Source organism: Barbus barbus (assembly GCF_936440315.1).
Source record: "Barbus barbus genome assembly, chromosome: 13".
Taxonomy (NCBI): domain Eukaryota; kingdom Metazoa; phylum Chordata; class Actinopteri; order Cypriniformes; family Cyprinidae; genus Barbus; species Barbus barbus.
The window spans coordinates 32,542,501-32,560,000 of NC_136741.1; the positions used below are offsets into that span (position 1 = coordinate 32,542,501).

At 38.5% G+C, this 17,500-nt stretch overlaps 2 protein-coding genes across 3 annotated transcripts in view; one reads left to right on the forward strand and one right to left on the reverse strand.

The window, feature by feature from the left end:
• The window catches only part of LOC306879561 (peripheral plasma membrane protein CASK-like), a 63,357-nt gene that overhangs the window by 13,859 nt on the left and 31,998 nt on the right, over positions 1-17,500 (forward strand). For both annotated transcript variants that reach the window (XM_079432595.1, XM_079432594.1), the window contains exons 3-10: positions 1-105; positions 1,271-1,348; positions 1,441-1,513; positions 8,938-9,040; positions 9,141-9,316; positions 10,987-11,109; positions 11,258-11,341; positions 14,429-14,528. The exon at positions 1-105 is cut by the window's left edge and continues 1 nt beyond it. In XM_079432595.1, the coding sequence (XP_079288721.1) occupies positions 1-105; positions 1,271-1,348; positions 1,441-1,513; positions 8,938-9,040; positions 9,141-9,316; positions 10,987-11,109; positions 11,258-11,341; positions 14,429-14,528 (842 nt within the window). The remainder of the gene's footprint in view (positions 106-1,270; positions 1,349-1,440; positions 1,514-8,937; positions 9,041-9,140; positions 9,317-10,986; positions 11,110-11,257; positions 11,342-14,428; positions 14,529-17,500) is intronic.
• LOC306879562 (putative G-protein coupled receptor 34) lies at positions 2,609-8,449 on the reverse strand. The gene is made up of 2 exons (XM_079432596.1): positions 8,269-8,449; positions 2,609-5,989 (listed from the first exon to the last, which is right to left on the reverse strand). The coding sequence occupies exon 2, from the start codon at positions 5,919-5,921 to the stop codon at positions 4,743-4,745; it is 1,179 nt and encodes a 392-aa protein (XP_079288722.1). The 5' UTR covers positions 5,922-5,989; positions 8,269-8,449; the 3' UTR covers positions 2,609-4,742.

Genomic DNA, 17,500 nt, shown 5'->3' on the forward strand with positions numbered 1-17,500 from the left:
TCTGAAGCGGGAGGCGAGTATCTGTCACATGCTCAAACATCCTCACATCGTGGAGCTGCTGGAGACCTACAGCTCTGACGGGATGCTCTACATGGTCTTTGAGTTGTAAGTGTGTGCGAGATCTTCGAAATTAATATCACAGTGATGCTATTCAATGAAATTTTAACTGAGAAATTGCATTTGTGACCCTGGAGCACAAAAGCAGTCATCAGTAGCACAGGTATATCTGTAGCAATAGACAACAATACATTGTATGGATCAAAATTATACATTTCTCTTTTATGACAAAAATCATTAGGATATTAAGATCATGTTCCATGAAGATATTTAGTACATTTCCTACAGTAAATATATCAACTTCATTTCTGATTAGTAATATGCATTGCTAAGAACTTCATTTGAACAACTTTAAAGGAGATTTTCTCAATATTTAGATTTTTTTGCTCCCTCAGATTCCAGATTTTCTAATAGTTGTATCTCAGACAAATGTTGTCCGATCATAACAAACCATATATCAATGGAAAGATTATTTATTCAGCTTTCAGATGATGTAGAAATCTCAGTTTAAAAAAACTGGTTTTGTGGTCCAGGGTCACATTTATCAAATAATCATGTGGTAATGTCTATTTTTGTACAATCCAGTGAATAAAATCCTTTATTTCATTTTGAGTATTTTCTTCTGAAACTTGATTGACTTAAATCAAAAGATCATATCAAATTGAATGAATCAGTCTGATATCAGTGTAGAATTAAACTGCTGGCTTTATCTGGCCGGAGGAGAACGGCACACTATTTCGACACCGTATTTCTCTGTTTAATACTGTAAAGCTGCTTTGACTCAGTCTGCATTGTAAACAGCGCTGTATAAATAACGCTGACTTGACTTCGCATTAAACTAAGGACTCAAAATAGTCAAATTCACATTAGAAAACCCAATTCAGACTACATTCTGGTTTGATGAGACATACAAAGCCATTGAATTCTAAATTTGAAGCAGTTGAATTCTATATCAGTATATTCTATTGAATTCTATATTAATTAGATAAGTTGTGCCGTTGCTCAGCAAGTGTAAACCACTAGCTCAACTTTGCTTTCTGTTTAATAAACACCCACAAGTTCTTCCTCATCTTCATTATTTTAGGACGTGTATTTTGGCGTTTCTTCATCACTATCGTGTGTAAATGCATTCACTGGATTATTATATATATGAACATTATTTTATATATATATATATATAGCATGTGTGTGTAACGGTCCTGTGTCTGTGCAGTATGGATGGAGCCGATCTGTGCTTCGAGATCGTGAAGAGGGCTGATGCTGGGTTCGTCTACAGCGAGGCGGTGTCCAGGTGTGAATCACTTCCTGTTCACCTCACACACGGTCAGTCTGCTTCCACCGGTCAAGATTTGTGCTCAATCTGTGTGTCATTTGTGTTCTCAGTCACTACATGCGGCAAATACTTGAAGCTCTGCGCTACTGCCACGATAACAACGTCATCCACAGAGACGTCAAGGTAAGACTCGTCTGCATCTCTGATTCATTATTCCTCACTAACCTTAACATGTTCATCTTCAACATTTTTAAAGAGTAATTCCTGCACAAATCATTTACTCGCCCTCATAATGTTCGAACACCATGTGACTGTCTCAAGTAGGGCGGGACAATTAATCAAAACCGAAAATTCAGTACCTCTAACCAACGCAATTTTCCCATGTCGGTTATTTGTGTCTCGTACGTGAGTGGCGCGTTAAAAGAATTTAGACAAACGTGCTGCGTCCCAATTCGCATACTATCCATCCTAAATAGTATTCGAAAATAGAATTAGCATGTCCCAAATCATAGTATGTTGAAAAGCGTATGCCAAAGATTCCCAGATGGTCTACTACTTGAGATTAAAATTCAAAGTGCAGATCGATGCGCACTCTAATGGCTAATATTGCCCACAACACACTGTGCGGCGGACGAGGATTCATTTAGTACTACAAAAAAGGTTTAAAAACTACAAACATGGCCGTTATGCGAGACTGAAGGACAGGCAGAGAAAGGGGTTTGAGTGATAAATAATGTCTAACCTGATTGAATTTTTTTTTTTTCAATGTTATGTGCTTTATCTTTCATCTGCAGCAACATTGTGAACTTTTATAATGATACGTTTAGTCATTCAATTTTAAATGCATCATTATGCAAACATATGAAGAGAGTTCTCGGATTGAAAGATATGTGACTGGCAGATCAATGTACCTCTTCATTTAGCTAACGAAATGTGAGTTTTGTAAACAGTGATAAGATGATTGACAGGGCAGTTTAAACAGTGACAGAATGCACATAACGAAGCAACAGAGCGCTCGTTAAAGAAGCAGTAGTATGTCCCAAAGCTTGCCTACTATTCTGCTACACACTCAAAAGATATGTACTTTTTCTTCACAAAAAGAGTACATACTTTTAGGGCATAGTATATGTAGGCGAATTGGGACGTGGCAAAAGACGTGTTCTGTGTAAGAACCTAGAGTAAATACTTCAACAGATGCAAGTTATTTTCTACTTTTCGCATGACAATATTCATTTATTTTGTATACAAAAAATTAAGATAAGAAATGCACTCTTTCATCAGAAAAAAAATCCCTTCTTTAATAGTTGAGTATATTTACAGTACAAACTTCTAATGAACTAGGAGGACAAAAAAATAAAAAGAATCATTCAATCTTACAATCGACGTAAAGCGTTCAATTAATCGAGGTTTTGATTTTAGGTCATATCGCCCTACTCTCAAGAACACTTAAAGGTTATGTGATGACCCTGGTCTTGTTGGGTAGATAGACAATTCTTTTGTAAATGCTTTCATTACACACACCAGCTTCCATGTCTTGTGTCCTTTAAAAAGAGCTGTTTTCCACTCTTTGGGATGCATTTGTGTTTATAGACTTTGTGGTTGTACTTTTCCTTCCTACACCACTGCTACAGCACGTTATGCTCCATGCATGCACTTTACTCTACATTACTGCTCTTACTGATGACTACATTAGCACACGTTTCATTTCTTCTGTTTTGTTAATAAAGCTCGAGTGACCTTTTCTTTGTTGCATTTTTTGAGCCATGAGCTACAACAGTGATCAATAAGAGTGTTAAGTGATAAACACCCTGTTAACACTGTATATGAGGCTTTTTATTCCCGTTTATTATACTCTTTTACTTTTATGCATTTGGCAGACACTTTCATTCAAGGTGTGCATGTTATGAGTTCATTCGTTCACTGGGAATCAGGCCTGTGACTGGCGTTACTCTACAGCCTGAGCTACATGAATTTATAAACAGTAGAAAACATGAACAGTCATGTCAAGATTCTTCACCAGCTCGTGTCCAGTGGTCACAAACGACTGGTCAGAAAGTGCTGACATAAGTTGCACCGCGGGACTTCAGGAGACGTCCATCTGTGATTAAAGTGGGATTATTGTCAGATTGGTGCTTCAGCTGGACGCTGATCGGTTGTGTCTGATGTTCATGAGATCACAGACTCAACAGCTGCTGTCTTTAGAGATAAACAAGCTGTGTGAGATCAGTCTAACACTGGTTAGTGGTTTACAGGATGAATCCGACCAGTTCCTTTTACACAGCTCTGTTTTTATAAAGGTAACAGCCCACTGAAATGTATAATAGGAGGTGCAGTAACTCTTTTCCTCCAGCAGGAAGCGTGCTTCATCCTTGCTTCAACATGTGTAAGAAGTGAAGTGAAGTGACATACTGCCAAGTATGGTGACCCATACTCGGAATTCGTGCTCTGCATTTAACCCATCCAACGTGCACACACACACACACACACACACCGTGAACACACACACCGTGAACACACACCCGTAAGTCAGTGTAGTCTGCTGTTTGTGCGTCACTGCAGCTGCCTGAAATACACTATACTGACAAAAATTTTGGGACACCCCTTCTAATGAACAGGTTTGACTACTTTAGTGCTGAAGTCAAATCTTAATGTTTAAGCATATAATGATATTCTAGGGAACTGTGTGCTTCTAATTTTATAGCAAGAGTTTAAACAAACACCATTGATTGACAGTCATTTTAGACACTTCCAAAGCTGTTGCAACAGAGATGGCATTACATTTTTTAAATACATGAATTATGTTTCCATCTTTGTTTCCACAGTTTTGGAAGTAACTTTTTCTGTTCTAAAGAAGGGGGTGTGCCAATTCTTTTGTCTATATAGCGTATATACAAGTCATTGGTGTTTGGTGATGAGTTTTTGGCTCTTAAAGTCACAGCAGAGGTTTCTGCAGACCAGTCAAGTTCTTCCACACTGACTCAATCAATCATTTCTTTTTGAACCTTGCCTTATACACAGATGCATTGTCATGTTAGAATAGATAGGTTTCTGTCCAAACTCTTGCTATAAAATTAGAAGCACACAATTCCCTAGAATATCACTATATGCTTAAACATTAATATTTGTACTAAAGTAGTCAAACCTGTTCATTAGAAGGGGGTGCCAATACTTTTGTCGTGTACACAAGCTTGAAAAGAGTTGTGTCTGATAGATTGAAAATCTCAAAGCAGATGTCTGGTAATCTCCTGCGGTTGTGGCTTCCAGCCATATATCACTCACAGGCTCGCAGAAGCGATGTCTCGAGAACTTTCCAATGCAAACTTTTCGAGCTAGTCATCATTTCACACCAGTGAGTCGCTTACTGTGCGCTTTCACAGGTCAGTATGTGGGTCAAAGGTAAAGCTCGGTCATCTCATGATGAGCTTGAGAGCACCTTGATCTGCGGACAGGACTCTCGGTCATTGGGTTTGGCGCGGAGGTTCGCTGTAATGAGTCCCAGGCTGCCTCTGGATGTGCCCAGCACCGGAGCATTAGAAGCGTGGGACACAGACGTCCTCCGGAACTCCGTGGTTGAGCTGTTGGTCGCCACAGGTTCGTGCTGCAAATGCAAGAATTGCGACAAGGTCCGAACGGTGGCCTTGCGCACCGAGCCAGAGAGCATGAAGTACATGACGGGATCCAGGCAGCTGTTGAGAGCCGAGAACAGAAGCATGACCTCGTTGGTGAGATCCATGAGCCGCCGTGTCTCACAGCTGATGTCGCGAAGCTGTGAAGCCACATAGAAGCCTCTGAAGGCATGATATGGCACAAAGCAGATAGTGAAGAGGAGCAGAACCACAAAGGATTTACTAGCAGTGCGGGCGTAGCGTGTAGCGTTAGGCAGGTCAGGTTTGTCCTGCGATGCTCGCAGAAGCCTGCGTGCGATCCGTCCGTATGAAACCAACAGCACTACGAACACCAGCCAGAACACTGCTACCATAAACAGATTAAAGTAGGCTTTGCCCCTAGCGTGCTTTCTCTGCTTGTACTGGAAACACTTCCCCAGCTCCTCGTTTCCCTCGGCCAGCGCGATCATAGGCACCACCATCACCAGAGAGCCGCTCCACAGCAGAACGCAGGTCACCAGACTCCAGCGGCTGCCCCTGAGCCAGCGCGGCCCGCAGCCCCTCTGAGAGCCCCGCACGCCGATGATCTTCAGATAGCGGTCCAGACTGATCAGACCCATCAGGATGATGCTGATGTACATGTTCATGTAGAACAGGTTGCCCACGGCCTTGCACATGCGCGGCCCCAGAGACCACACGTTCCCCTGAGCGTGGTACTGCACACGGAAGGGAAGACACGCCAGCAGAACCAGGTCCGCCAGCGCCATGTTGATCAGGAAGACGCGCACAGAGTTTCTGCGCGAGTGCAGGAAGAGGAAGACCCAGAGAGCCAGCAGGTTTCCTGCCAGACCGAACAGAAAGATGAGCGAGTAGAGCACCGCCAGCGGGAGCCGCAGGTTCTCCTCCTCCAGAGAACACGAGAGGTTGCTGGTGCGATTGGTGAAGCGGTCAGTCGGCCAGATGGTGCTCATTGTGTTTGGCAGCATGTTGGGTTTTTATCTTGTTAGCGATCCGGGTGAAGTTCACTGAAGTCTTTCCGCTTGAGTCTTCAGCTCTGGGGGGAGAAACAGCCAGTCAGACATATTTTAAAAGATACAGTAAGTGCACTTCCAGAATATGAAACTTTCCTGATAATTTACTCACCCCTGTGTCGTCCAAGATGTTCATGTCCATCTTTCTTCAGTCGCAAAGAAATTTAGTTTTTGAGGAAAACATTCCAGGATTTTTCTCCCTATAGTGGACTTCAATGGTGGCCAGTGATCTGAACGTCAAAAATGCAGCTTCAAAGATGAATCCAAGCCTGGAATAAGGGTCTTATCTAGTGAAGCGGTCAGTCATTTAAAAAAAAAAATGTTTATACACTTTTTAACCACAGATGCTTGGCTAGCGTTAGCTCTGTGATGCATGTCTTTATTAGCTGATGTTGGAATCAGGCGTGACGCAGGCGGAAGCACAGACCCCGTGTTTACAAAGCAAACGTGCAAAAAAATTCAAATGCCCTTGCCAAAAAAGTAAAACAACGATGTCAGATGTTTTTAAAGTTGGAGGAGAAAATGAGATGGAGTTTTTAACCGAAGTACAAAGACGAAGAACTAACCGCGCGTGACCTTTCCAACATCAGCTAATAAAGACGCGCATCGCAGAGCTAATGCTAGTCGAGCATTTGTAGTTAAAAAGTGTTATTGTTTTTTTCAGAAAATGACTGATCGTTTCACTAGATAAGACCCTTATTCCTCGGCTGGGGTCGTGTGGAGCTCTTTGAAGCTGCAGTGAAACTACATTTTTGTCGTTCAAATCACTGGCCACCATTGAAGTCCACTATATGGAGAAGAATCCTGCAATGTTTTCCTCAAAAAATTCCTTTGCAACTGAAGAAAGAAAGGCATGAACATCTTGGATGACACGGGGGTGATTAAATTATCAGGAAATTTATTCTGCAAGTGAACTTAACCTTTAAGGCTGGTATACACTGCAAGACTTCTGAACAGATTTTTAAAACACTAGGTATCATACACTTACCGACTTTATAAATGGTGACAGAGGAAAACTGGCCATCATACACTACCTGATTTTCTATGGAATCTGTCAACTCAAATCTGCAGACTGGCTTTGACTTTTGTCAACTTCTCAAGACGGAAAAATCATATTCCAGGCTTTAATTTACTGTACTGAACAACAGGGGAAAATTCTATCTCAGGCCAATGAAAATGAAACGAGAGCGCTCTGGCTCTGAATGCCGGCGTGAGGAGCGTAAATCATGGTCAGGCAACCGGCCCAGAAACACACGTCCAGGAGCTGTTTTCCATTCATTTTAGCTTTGTTAAATTATTTAAGGAAAGCTGGACTTGCTTCGCAGCTCAGTTCTGGTTGAGCGTGTGTTGAACAGGAGACTAATAAAACGGAAGGATTGGCTCTTCATGCATCTATATCATGAATGTGTGTTTTGGGTCTGCGCTGGGATCGTCTTCATTTGCACTGAGCTGCTCTCTGCTTTCTCATCTCATAACCTTCATAACCTCGCACTTTGTATAGAGCCATAATGATGTTTCATACCTATACTATGTACTCTGCACATTGCATATACTTGTATTTTGCACAGTGAAAATAAAGTTGAATCTAATCGCATCTGATTTGCAGCTGGAGATTGTTTAAGAATGATGGCCATCACATTACATCATTACCAGGAACACTTGATTCACTAACCAGCACTTTTCCTCTGCACAACTAGTGCTATTTATGGTGTTCATGGGCTAACTTGTTTGGTTTTTCTTGTAAAACACTTCTGCTTAATATTATTAGCATTCATATTTTGCTCTGAATGAAGCCGTCTGCTAAATGAACAAATGTACAGGAAGAAATTTCTTTCATGTTTTTGTATGTTTTTGTAATGCAGTGGATTTCATTTGAATAATTATTAGATTTTTTTGGGCTGTAAATAGTCAAATTAAAAAGTTTTTTTTAAAATTTGATTTAATTATAATTCTGGATGTCTAAAAACTGCTGATATTTCAGAAATTGTTTCATGACATTTCACACGTACGTTCATGAGGACCTTCATCAATGCATGATGAAATGGTTTTTAATTTTTAAAATAAATTTAGCACATTTTGAGTTAAAACTTTTTTCTATTAAATCCGTTTCTTTAAATTTAATCCACTGCTTATTGAAGCACAGTAACCTGCATATTTTATGACACTAGTATGAAGTGTATTCATGCACACACATTTCTGTTTTCAGATTTTTCTATCATCGTTTGTAGAATGACACACACACGCACACATACACACACACACTTTGATCTCAGACACACACAGATGCATAAATTCTACTCACAGTTTTGCACGTTAACTCCTTCAGTTGCACAAAGCGCTGCAGCTGCACATTTATCCATTTAGACGGAACACAAAGGTTTTGGTCTTCCTGTCAGATCGTCTTTCATTCCTCCCCGAGGGTCTGATGTGTTTCTGCTTCCCTTCTAAGCGCTCAAAGTGTCTGTCTTGCAGTCGCTGCATCTGCTCTTCCTCTCTCTCTCTCTCTCTCTCTCTCTCTCTCTCTATATGTGTGTTTGACTCATGAGCACACACACACACACACACAGAGATGCTGATGTGTGTTCAATCCGCTGACGGTTGTCTCAGCTCCACACGAGTGGTGTTACATGGGCCGTAGAATCCACCAAAGAGCAAAAAAACTCAATTCTTGAAATTCGTTTGCTATGTATCCAAATAAAAGGATTACATGCCAAGATACTAGCAATTTTCTTTCTTTATTACGTAAGCCATTACACACTAGTTTAGCAGTGCTGTATGTTCAGTTGTGTGTTTGTGGTTTGTGTTGAACTGCTGTGTGTAGATGATTCCTGTGAAGGGTTTGTTCCGTGTGTCCTCTTCTCATCTCATTCTCACACAATCTCATGTGAAGGAGATATGAGAACACATGTGGCTTTATGTAGGACACGCATTCAGTGGTTTCATTTATATGTGTGTGTGTGTGTGTGTTCAGCCTCACTGTGTCCTGCTGGCCTCTAAGGAGAACTCTGCTCCGGTCAAACTGGGCGGCTTCGGCGTGGCCATCCAGCTGGGCGAGTCTGGGCTGGTGGCAGGAGGTACGTGTGTCTTTGCTCCACAGCAGATCATGTTTACAGGAAGTGCAGCCCTTTGCTCTGATTTGTTTCTGAAGCCTCGGGCCTCTTTGTCTCTCTGTAGGTCGGGTAGGGACCCCTCACTTCATGGCTCCTGAAGTGGTCAAGCGAGAGCCGTATGGGAAGCCGGTGGACGTCTGGGGTTGCGGGGTCATTCTCTTCATCCTTTTGAGCGGCTGTTTGCCTTTTTATGGCACCAAGGAGCGTCTGTTTGAAGCCATCGTGAAAGGGAAGTACAAGGTACTGCGTGATTGACAGAAGCACGTCACTCGTTCAGACCTCAAGAGCACTGAAGACACGTCAGGTGGCGTCTTTAATGTCAAAACCTTCCACTGGTGTTTTAGGGGCAGAATGAGAAATCTGTTCCAAATCATAGATGTGTGCAGCCCAAGATTTGTAACAGTAATTCTAATCACTTTTGACCAAATACAGCATTGCATATATTAATGGAGAAGGGTTAGAGTGTTTGTGACAACTCGAGAACATCTAAGATTGAGAGAATAGACACTGCTATTTTGTTTTATGCAATGCAGAGACATATGGATGAAATATTATCTATGTGTAGAGTCTATGCTCCCTATGTAGAGCACTTGATCAGGCACTTCTGAGGTTCCATGTCAGTTTGGGTCTGCATATAAACACTACAGACAGTGACGTTCTTCCTCAGTAGTTTTGTATTTAGTACAAAGTACTTAGTATTTTTTGTATTGTTTTCCAGTACAATATGTAAACATTTTTAAATCAAGATACATTTACTTGAAAAGCAAAATAACAGATATCAAGATATTAATTCTTGTTTTCTGAAAACTGTTTTCAGTTTTTAATTAAGAAAACATATCTGCCAATGAGGCAAGAAAAATAATCTTGTTTTCTCTTTGAATTAAGATTATTTTTCTGAACCCACCAGCAGATATTTTTTCTTAATTTTAGCAAAAATTTACAAGATTTTTTTAGAAAACAAGACTTATGGCCAGTTGCATTTTTTTTTCTGCTAGACTGGTCATAACATTTTACAGTCAGTGTACATGATAAAGTAGATTGATCTAATCTGACTCTGAAAAGTAAGACTGATAACCACTTGTTTAACTGCTAGTTAGTCAAACTGATTCCTAAGACACAGTCTTATGGTGACTATGGTTATGCAACTGGCCCCTAATATCTTAATCATTTTGCTTCTCTACTAAATGCATCTTAATTCAAGAATGTTTGGTAACACTATTTTAAGGTGTCCTCGTTACACACGTCACATATACTTACTATTATAATAACAATAAATTATGCATAATTACATGCAAGTAACCCTAAACCTAACACCTAACCATATAGTAAGTACATGTAGTTAATTAATATTACTTAGTACTTATATCATGTATAATTACACTGTAACAAGGACAATAAATACACTTAAAATAGTGTAACCGAATGTTTAGATATTTGTACTAGAAAACAAGACAAAAATACTAAGAAAATATTTTTTTTCTAGTGTGTTTTCCAGTGCAAATATCTAAAAATTCTTAAATCATTATAGATTTACTTAATGCAAAATGACAGAAGATGAGAAGTCTTGCTTTCTGAGAGATTATGAGTTTGATTAAAACAATGAAAAATATCTACCTATAAAAAATATGTATTTATTTCTTTAAATAAGTTTATTCTCTGACCCCACTGTCAGATATTCCTTGTTATTTTATGCTGACTTCATTTTCACTTAAAGACTACTTCTCTTGGGTCATTGTGCATCTGAAGTAAACGAATCTGGTTTTAATAGTGTTCAGATATTTGTTCTGGAAAACGAGACTGAAATAGAGAATAGAGTTTTGCAGTAAGTCTTCAGAACAGAGCTCTGTTTCATCACAAACGAGCCAGTCGTCCAGTCGTTTGTGTGCTTCAGCGGCGTGTTTGTTTGTCAGATGAACCCGCGGCAGTGGAGTCAAATCTCTGAGAGCGCTAAAGACCTGGTGCGGCGTATGCTAATGCTGGACCCGGCCGAGAGAATCACCGTCTATGAGGCACTCAACCATCCCTGGCTCAAGGTCACGCACGCTAACTTCCCTCCTGCTGCTATTGTCTTCAAAATTAACCTAATTGTCATTTCTACTCCTGTATAAGTCACTTCCTGTTTGTGACATTCAGGCGTGGTATCGGGTTTAGTTTTGTCTCATGTTTGTGTGTGTCGTGCAGGAGAGAGATCGCTACTCGTACAAGATCCACCTGCCCGAGACGGTGGAACAGCTGAGGAAGTTCAACGCTCGGAGGAAACTGAAGGTATTTACAGAAACCCTGCAGTAATTCCTCATGTCACCCAACACTGCAACGTTTTGACCGCATAGAAATTCATACGAAGTTGTCAAAATCCATTGTCCATTAAACATATTTTGCTAGACTGTAATAAACTTGATTCTTTCGGTTGATACTTTAGAGAAAGTTTTTAATCAGATGTGACCCTGAACCACAAAACCAGTCATAAGGGTAAATGTTTTGAAATTGAGATTTTTAAATAAATAAATAATATTTCCATTGATGTATGGTTTGTTATGATAGGACAATATTTGTCTGAGATACAACTATTAGAAAATCTGGAATCTGAGGGAGCAAAAAAATCTAAATATTGAGAAAATCTCCTTTAAAGTTGTTCAAATGAAGTTCTTAGCAATGCATATTACTAATCAAAAATGAAGTTTTGATATATTTACAGTAGGAAATTTACTAAATATCTTCATGGAACATGATCTTAATATCCTAATGATTTTTGTCATAAAAGAGAAATGTATAATTTTGATCCATACAATGTATTGTTGTCTACCCTCTACGGACACCTTGGCAATTGAATCGCTATTGGCTAGTACATTTTTTAGTTTACTTGCCAGACTGATATACTAGTGTATGTATATATATATATGTATTAGGGGTGGAACGGTTCGCGGAAACAAATGGAACCGAACGGTTCTCCACACACGGTTCGGCACGCACTAGGACCGCAGCTCAACTTAAATCTGACAACACATCTGTAATATGGTTTGTTATAAATAACATGTAAAACAAACAGGGTTCAGCTAATGTATGCTTCTGCTGATGATGCGCATTCTGGCTTCCCAGTACATTACAACAACAGCGATGGAGGAAAAAAAAAAAAAAGTGGACAAAGCATTCACTCTTGTTCAGTGTGAGTGCTGTATGCTGGAATATGAGCATTTATTCCGTCATCACCCAGGTGCTGATAGCACGCGCACAGGTGAGACCTGAACAGCACACGCTGATATCTGTTTAAACTAAACTCATGTAAGCTTTTCCAGTTTAAACATTTAAGAGCCAGAGGACGCGAGCTCGTGCTTGAGAAGATTTGTGCGTGCGCTCATCAGAAGCAAACCCGCGCCTCAGAACGCGTGCAAATATTACTCTCTCTCTGAAGTATTGTGTTTGAATGGACAAATTCACACAAAAAATCTGTCAAAATGTAAGTATCCTATAGCAGACATAGATGGCTGAGCACACAGTATCAGTGCATTCTCTTAAAGTGACAGCACTTTCTTAATATTAATCATACAGCAACAACAAACAAATCACTCACTGCTCCTGACTGAATCGCTTTAGTAACTTTAATAAAGATCAAGTATGCAATGCTGCTTTTCATTTGATTACTTTATTCATTTTCTGTACCTAAAACCTAATGCTATAGACCTACCTAAAAAACCTGAAAATCACTGATTATTTTATTTGTATCTTTACTCTATTGTATTTTTATTTGTACTGTTGCTTGTAGTTATTATTATTTTCTTTATTTTTATTTGACAATATAGTTTTTCCCTAAACATACCGAACCGTACCAAAACCGTGATACAAACCGAACCGTGAAAAAGTTGAACCGTTCCACCCCTAATATATATATATATATAATTCTGCATGTATGTATAATACTGTATATGTTTGTAAAATGGCAGAGCTTTTTAAATCTCTTAAAGTGCACTCTTAACATCACTCAGTCAAGAATTATAGTATGATATTATGATAATCAAGTATTATTTAATGATAGAACTTTAGTAATTAGAATGAATATTTGGTAACCATGTATGAATGCATAGACCTTTTAATTGAAACTCTGAAGCGCTCAGTCAGAGTGAAAATATACTGTATCTGTGCTAAACTTATGCTTAGCCTCCAACTCACACACTGGCGAGTAAAATCTGAGAATTGATTAGCCATTGGCTAATATTAGACATCATTTAGTCGCCCAGAGTGAAGATTTACTCACAATGTAGAGGCTTGATTTAGTTGACAGGTGTAGTTAAATTCTATAAGCATTAAGCATCCAAACTCATCATATACTCTTGGAGAAAACATCTTTATGAATGATATTAAGGTTTGAATGTGCAGCACAGACACAGATTAAACTGCTGTGACGTATAACATGACTTTATTTATCTTAAAATAAAATCAAACCACTTATAGAACAATAAACAGGGCCTTATTTTCAATGACAGACCAGTGGTTATATATACAACTTACATACAACATTCTTCATTCTTTCAAGCAGACATATTTATTTATAGAAATTAAAAATGAATCCTTATTAAAGTGGTTAAAGTGATTCAGTAAAGAGCAGTAAGTGATTTTCTCTTTCTATTTTGTTGTTTGATTGACATGACCGTCAGGAGGTTTATTAGGCTGCTGTCACTTTAAGACTGAATACACAGATCTAATAAACTGATACACATCTGATATTCAACTGTTTACATTAGTTTATGTGAAGTTACACTTGTTATGTAGTTATCATCTTGTTTTCAACAAAATGAACACTGGAATGTTTTATGACTTAGCTTTAGATATCAGTGAAACACAATGCGGTTTCAGTCCAGTAATAACACTCAAATTGAGCTGTTTTTACAACTAAATAGACTAAAAAGCACGCTTTCACCTTTTCACTCAGTCACTATAAATAAAAAAGTGAATTTCTGTAATATTTAATCTCTGTGAAAAGATTTAAAAGTCCAGTAATCAGAAGTGATTGATCAGAAGATGTTAGACAGGTGGATCTCTGCAGCAGTTTTAGGTTAGCGAGAGTAAAGTTCTCATCGACAGAGTGGTGTTGGCCACATGAAAGCAGGGATGTTTCTTCTAGTGCTTCAGTGGTTGTAGTCAGGTACGTGACGGTTGGAGCACAGAGGAATAAGGAGGCGTGATGATCTTGTGCAAAGTTGAAGACTTGTGGTTTGATGATCTAATATGTTTATCAGATCTCTGGAGTGCAAATGTCAAACGTCTGTGGTTCATCAAGATGATTTCATCAAAATGCCCTGTTTGAATCTGACACTGTAATGAATGAAATAGAGATGAGTTTGTGTTTGTGATTCACAGGGAGCCGTCCTCGCCGCCGTCTCAAGTCACAAGTTCAACTCGTTCTACGGCGACCCTCCTGAAGACCTCCACGAGTTCTCAGAGGACCCCACATCTTCAGGTACGTCCCCCGCATGGGAAACGACATCGTGGAGCTCCGTCCAGTCATTTCTGGATCTCAGCTGGTTTATCAGTCACTCTGAAAGTCTAGTGAAGTTTGAAGAGCCTCGCGGTGACCTCTGCAGACCTCTCGCTGCGCAGAGAAAACAGTTCCCGCCATCAGCAGCTCTTTATGTTCAGAAAAACTGGAGTGAACTAATGAGCTGCCCGTGGCTTCTGAGGAGATCAGCTACATTCGGATGTGGTTTTATTTCATAACACGCCTCAAATCAGTCAAAACACTGTAGAAAAAATAAACAGGTCTAATATCAAATTTAAGGCCATGAATAAGGCCTTAAATAGTCTTGATTTTCATTTTAAGAGATGTTAAGTTTTGGGATGAAAAAATAGAGTAGAAACAATGAACACAGAATAGATGGGTGGATTCTAATCCATCGCTGATTCCAGATTACATGACAATAAATTATAGTTAGTAACGTGATCCCCATTATATTACACATTTTAGGGAATATAATCAGATTACTTTTTAATCTAACTCGTTTATCACATTGATTTAAATAGGATAATCTTGTACCGTATCGATATAAAAATGCAAAGAAAAAGAAAATATATTCCATTTGTTGTTATTAACAACATGAAGTGCATTAAACTACATTATATCAGGTTTCCTGCTGGGGTTCGTAAAGGAACTGCGGGGAGTTAAATCATTTAAAAATAATATCAATCAAAATAAAACCCTTTAAAAAATAAATAAATATTTTGTTTGTTTGAACAGTGAACATGCAGCTGTGATAATTAAACAAATATTTTAAAATATCAGGGGTGTGTCAAGTAAATATATTAGGTGATATAGGTTCAGCTGACCAAACAAATGCTTGGTGATTCAAGAAATAACGTGAATTTGTGCATTTTAATGTGTTTGAAAGACAAAAGCCTTTTCGAAGACAAAGTAATACATGATTAAATAACGTGTTCATCAGTGGTTGATGTAATGTTGAAATGCTAAGAAAGCACTTCAAACTGAAAGGATGTTTGTAAATCAGTGGTCAAATGCTGTGTGCCACATGTCTCTGTGTTAGAAGACTTTCTGACTGTATATAAGCGGTAGTCTATTTTAGGAAGCACATTTTAAACGATGAAAAAGAGGAATTAGGAACAAGCAATAAATTATGAATAATTTATTGCTATTGGGTGAATAATATGTAATCATGTAATCAATTAAAAAGTAACTGTAGTCTGATTCTGATTCTGTAATTTAATCTAATTACAAGTATTTAATTTTTGGAATCTGATTTAGAAATCAAGTGTCCCCACTTACCTGGGTATTATTGGTATTTTGGTCGCACAATAAGCAATATCAGGCGTTTAAATCAGCATAATCTCTTGTATTTTATCTCTGAACCGCCGCATCACCGGAAAGAAAGACTAAGAGCATTATTTAATTTTAACACATTCAATATATAGAATTGTTTTGTATTTCCACAATAATCTTTTTATTGCCTTTCTTTAAACGCATTACAGTATCAGTGCACCTCTACTTCATGTGTATTAAGATATGTGTCCCTGCAGCACAGAAGCAGTCATCAGTAACACAGGTATATCTGTAGCAATAGACAACAATACATTGTATGGATCAAAATTATACATTTCTCTTTTATGACAAAAATCATTAGGATATTAAGATCATGTTCCATCAAGATATTTAGTACATTTCCTACTGTAAATATATCAAAACTTCATTTTTGATTAGTAATATGCATTACTAAGAACTTCATTTGAACAACTTTAAAGGAGATTTTCTCAATATTTAGATTTTTTTGCTCCCTCAGATTCCAGATTTTCTAATAGTTGTATCTCAGACAAATATTGTCCGATCATAACAAACCATACATCAATGGAAATATTATTTATTCAGCTTTCAGTATAAATCTCAATTTTGAAAAATTGACACTTATGACTGGTTTTGTGGTCCAAGGTCACATATAAGAACATAAATACATTTCAGTATATATGTAAATATTGGATCAAACATGTCTTGAGTGTTGAGTGTTTATACTGGCAGTTCTCCAGTTTTGCTGCATCCTGTTTAATTCAATAAAATAATCAGAGATACCTGTAATGGTATGTTTGTTCTGTAATGGCATTCGGCATTAATTTGTGCAACTCTTTAAAATGGTCTTAAATGTGATTTTAAAAACAGAAAAAGCATCTGCTGAATATCAGACCTGGCTGGTTCGAGCGTAACTTTCACTACAGTGTTTTCAGAGTCGTAGGAAGTAGAAAGTGCCGTCTCATCTTCTGGTTCTGCTAATGTGAAGATTATTTTGCAGCCCATCAGCAGGTCTGATGGAGAGGAAGTCTCTGGTCTTGTATTGAGAAACAGCTGCCACTTCTCTGTCGCAAAATTAAACTCTCACTTGCTGTAACTGCGGTGCATTGTCCTCCGCTCTCTGCTTCTCGACTCCTCAGCGGACAAACAGAACAGCTAACTGTGTTTCAGTGAAACCGCTCTGACATCGCTGCGCTGCGTCTTTGTTAAACTGAGTCACAGTCAAAAACATCAGACTCATGTCACCATTTCAGACATACTGTATATTGATAAATTAATATCAACTGACTCTGAAATTCTGCTCATGAAGCAAAACAAATGTCAAATTTCTCCCTCAGAGATCAGACCTATTGTTAATCGTTAGATATTAAACAAGTGGCAAGAAGAGTGGGATACATGTACAAATAATAAAGTACATGAAATCCACCCGGAAAGTTCAAACAGATCTCTTTTAAAACTAGAGTTGGTCAAGTGGTATTTAGCAGATGTCATACAGCTCATACAAGACTGACTCATGCATGTTTGTTTAAAGGTGAAGACCCTACTCGATGCATGATTCCCCTTTCTGTCAAACATGTTTCAATGGACTGTCCTGCTTATAATGCATGTACAAAACTCTTTTATGAAGTGAACTCTCTTAAAGA

What these genes read in the sequence shown, in the direction of transcription:
- LOC306879562 (XM_079432596.1), bottom strand. Translation starts at nt 5,921, where the DNA reads ATGCTGCCAAACACAATGAGCACCATCTGGCCGACTGACCGCTTCACC.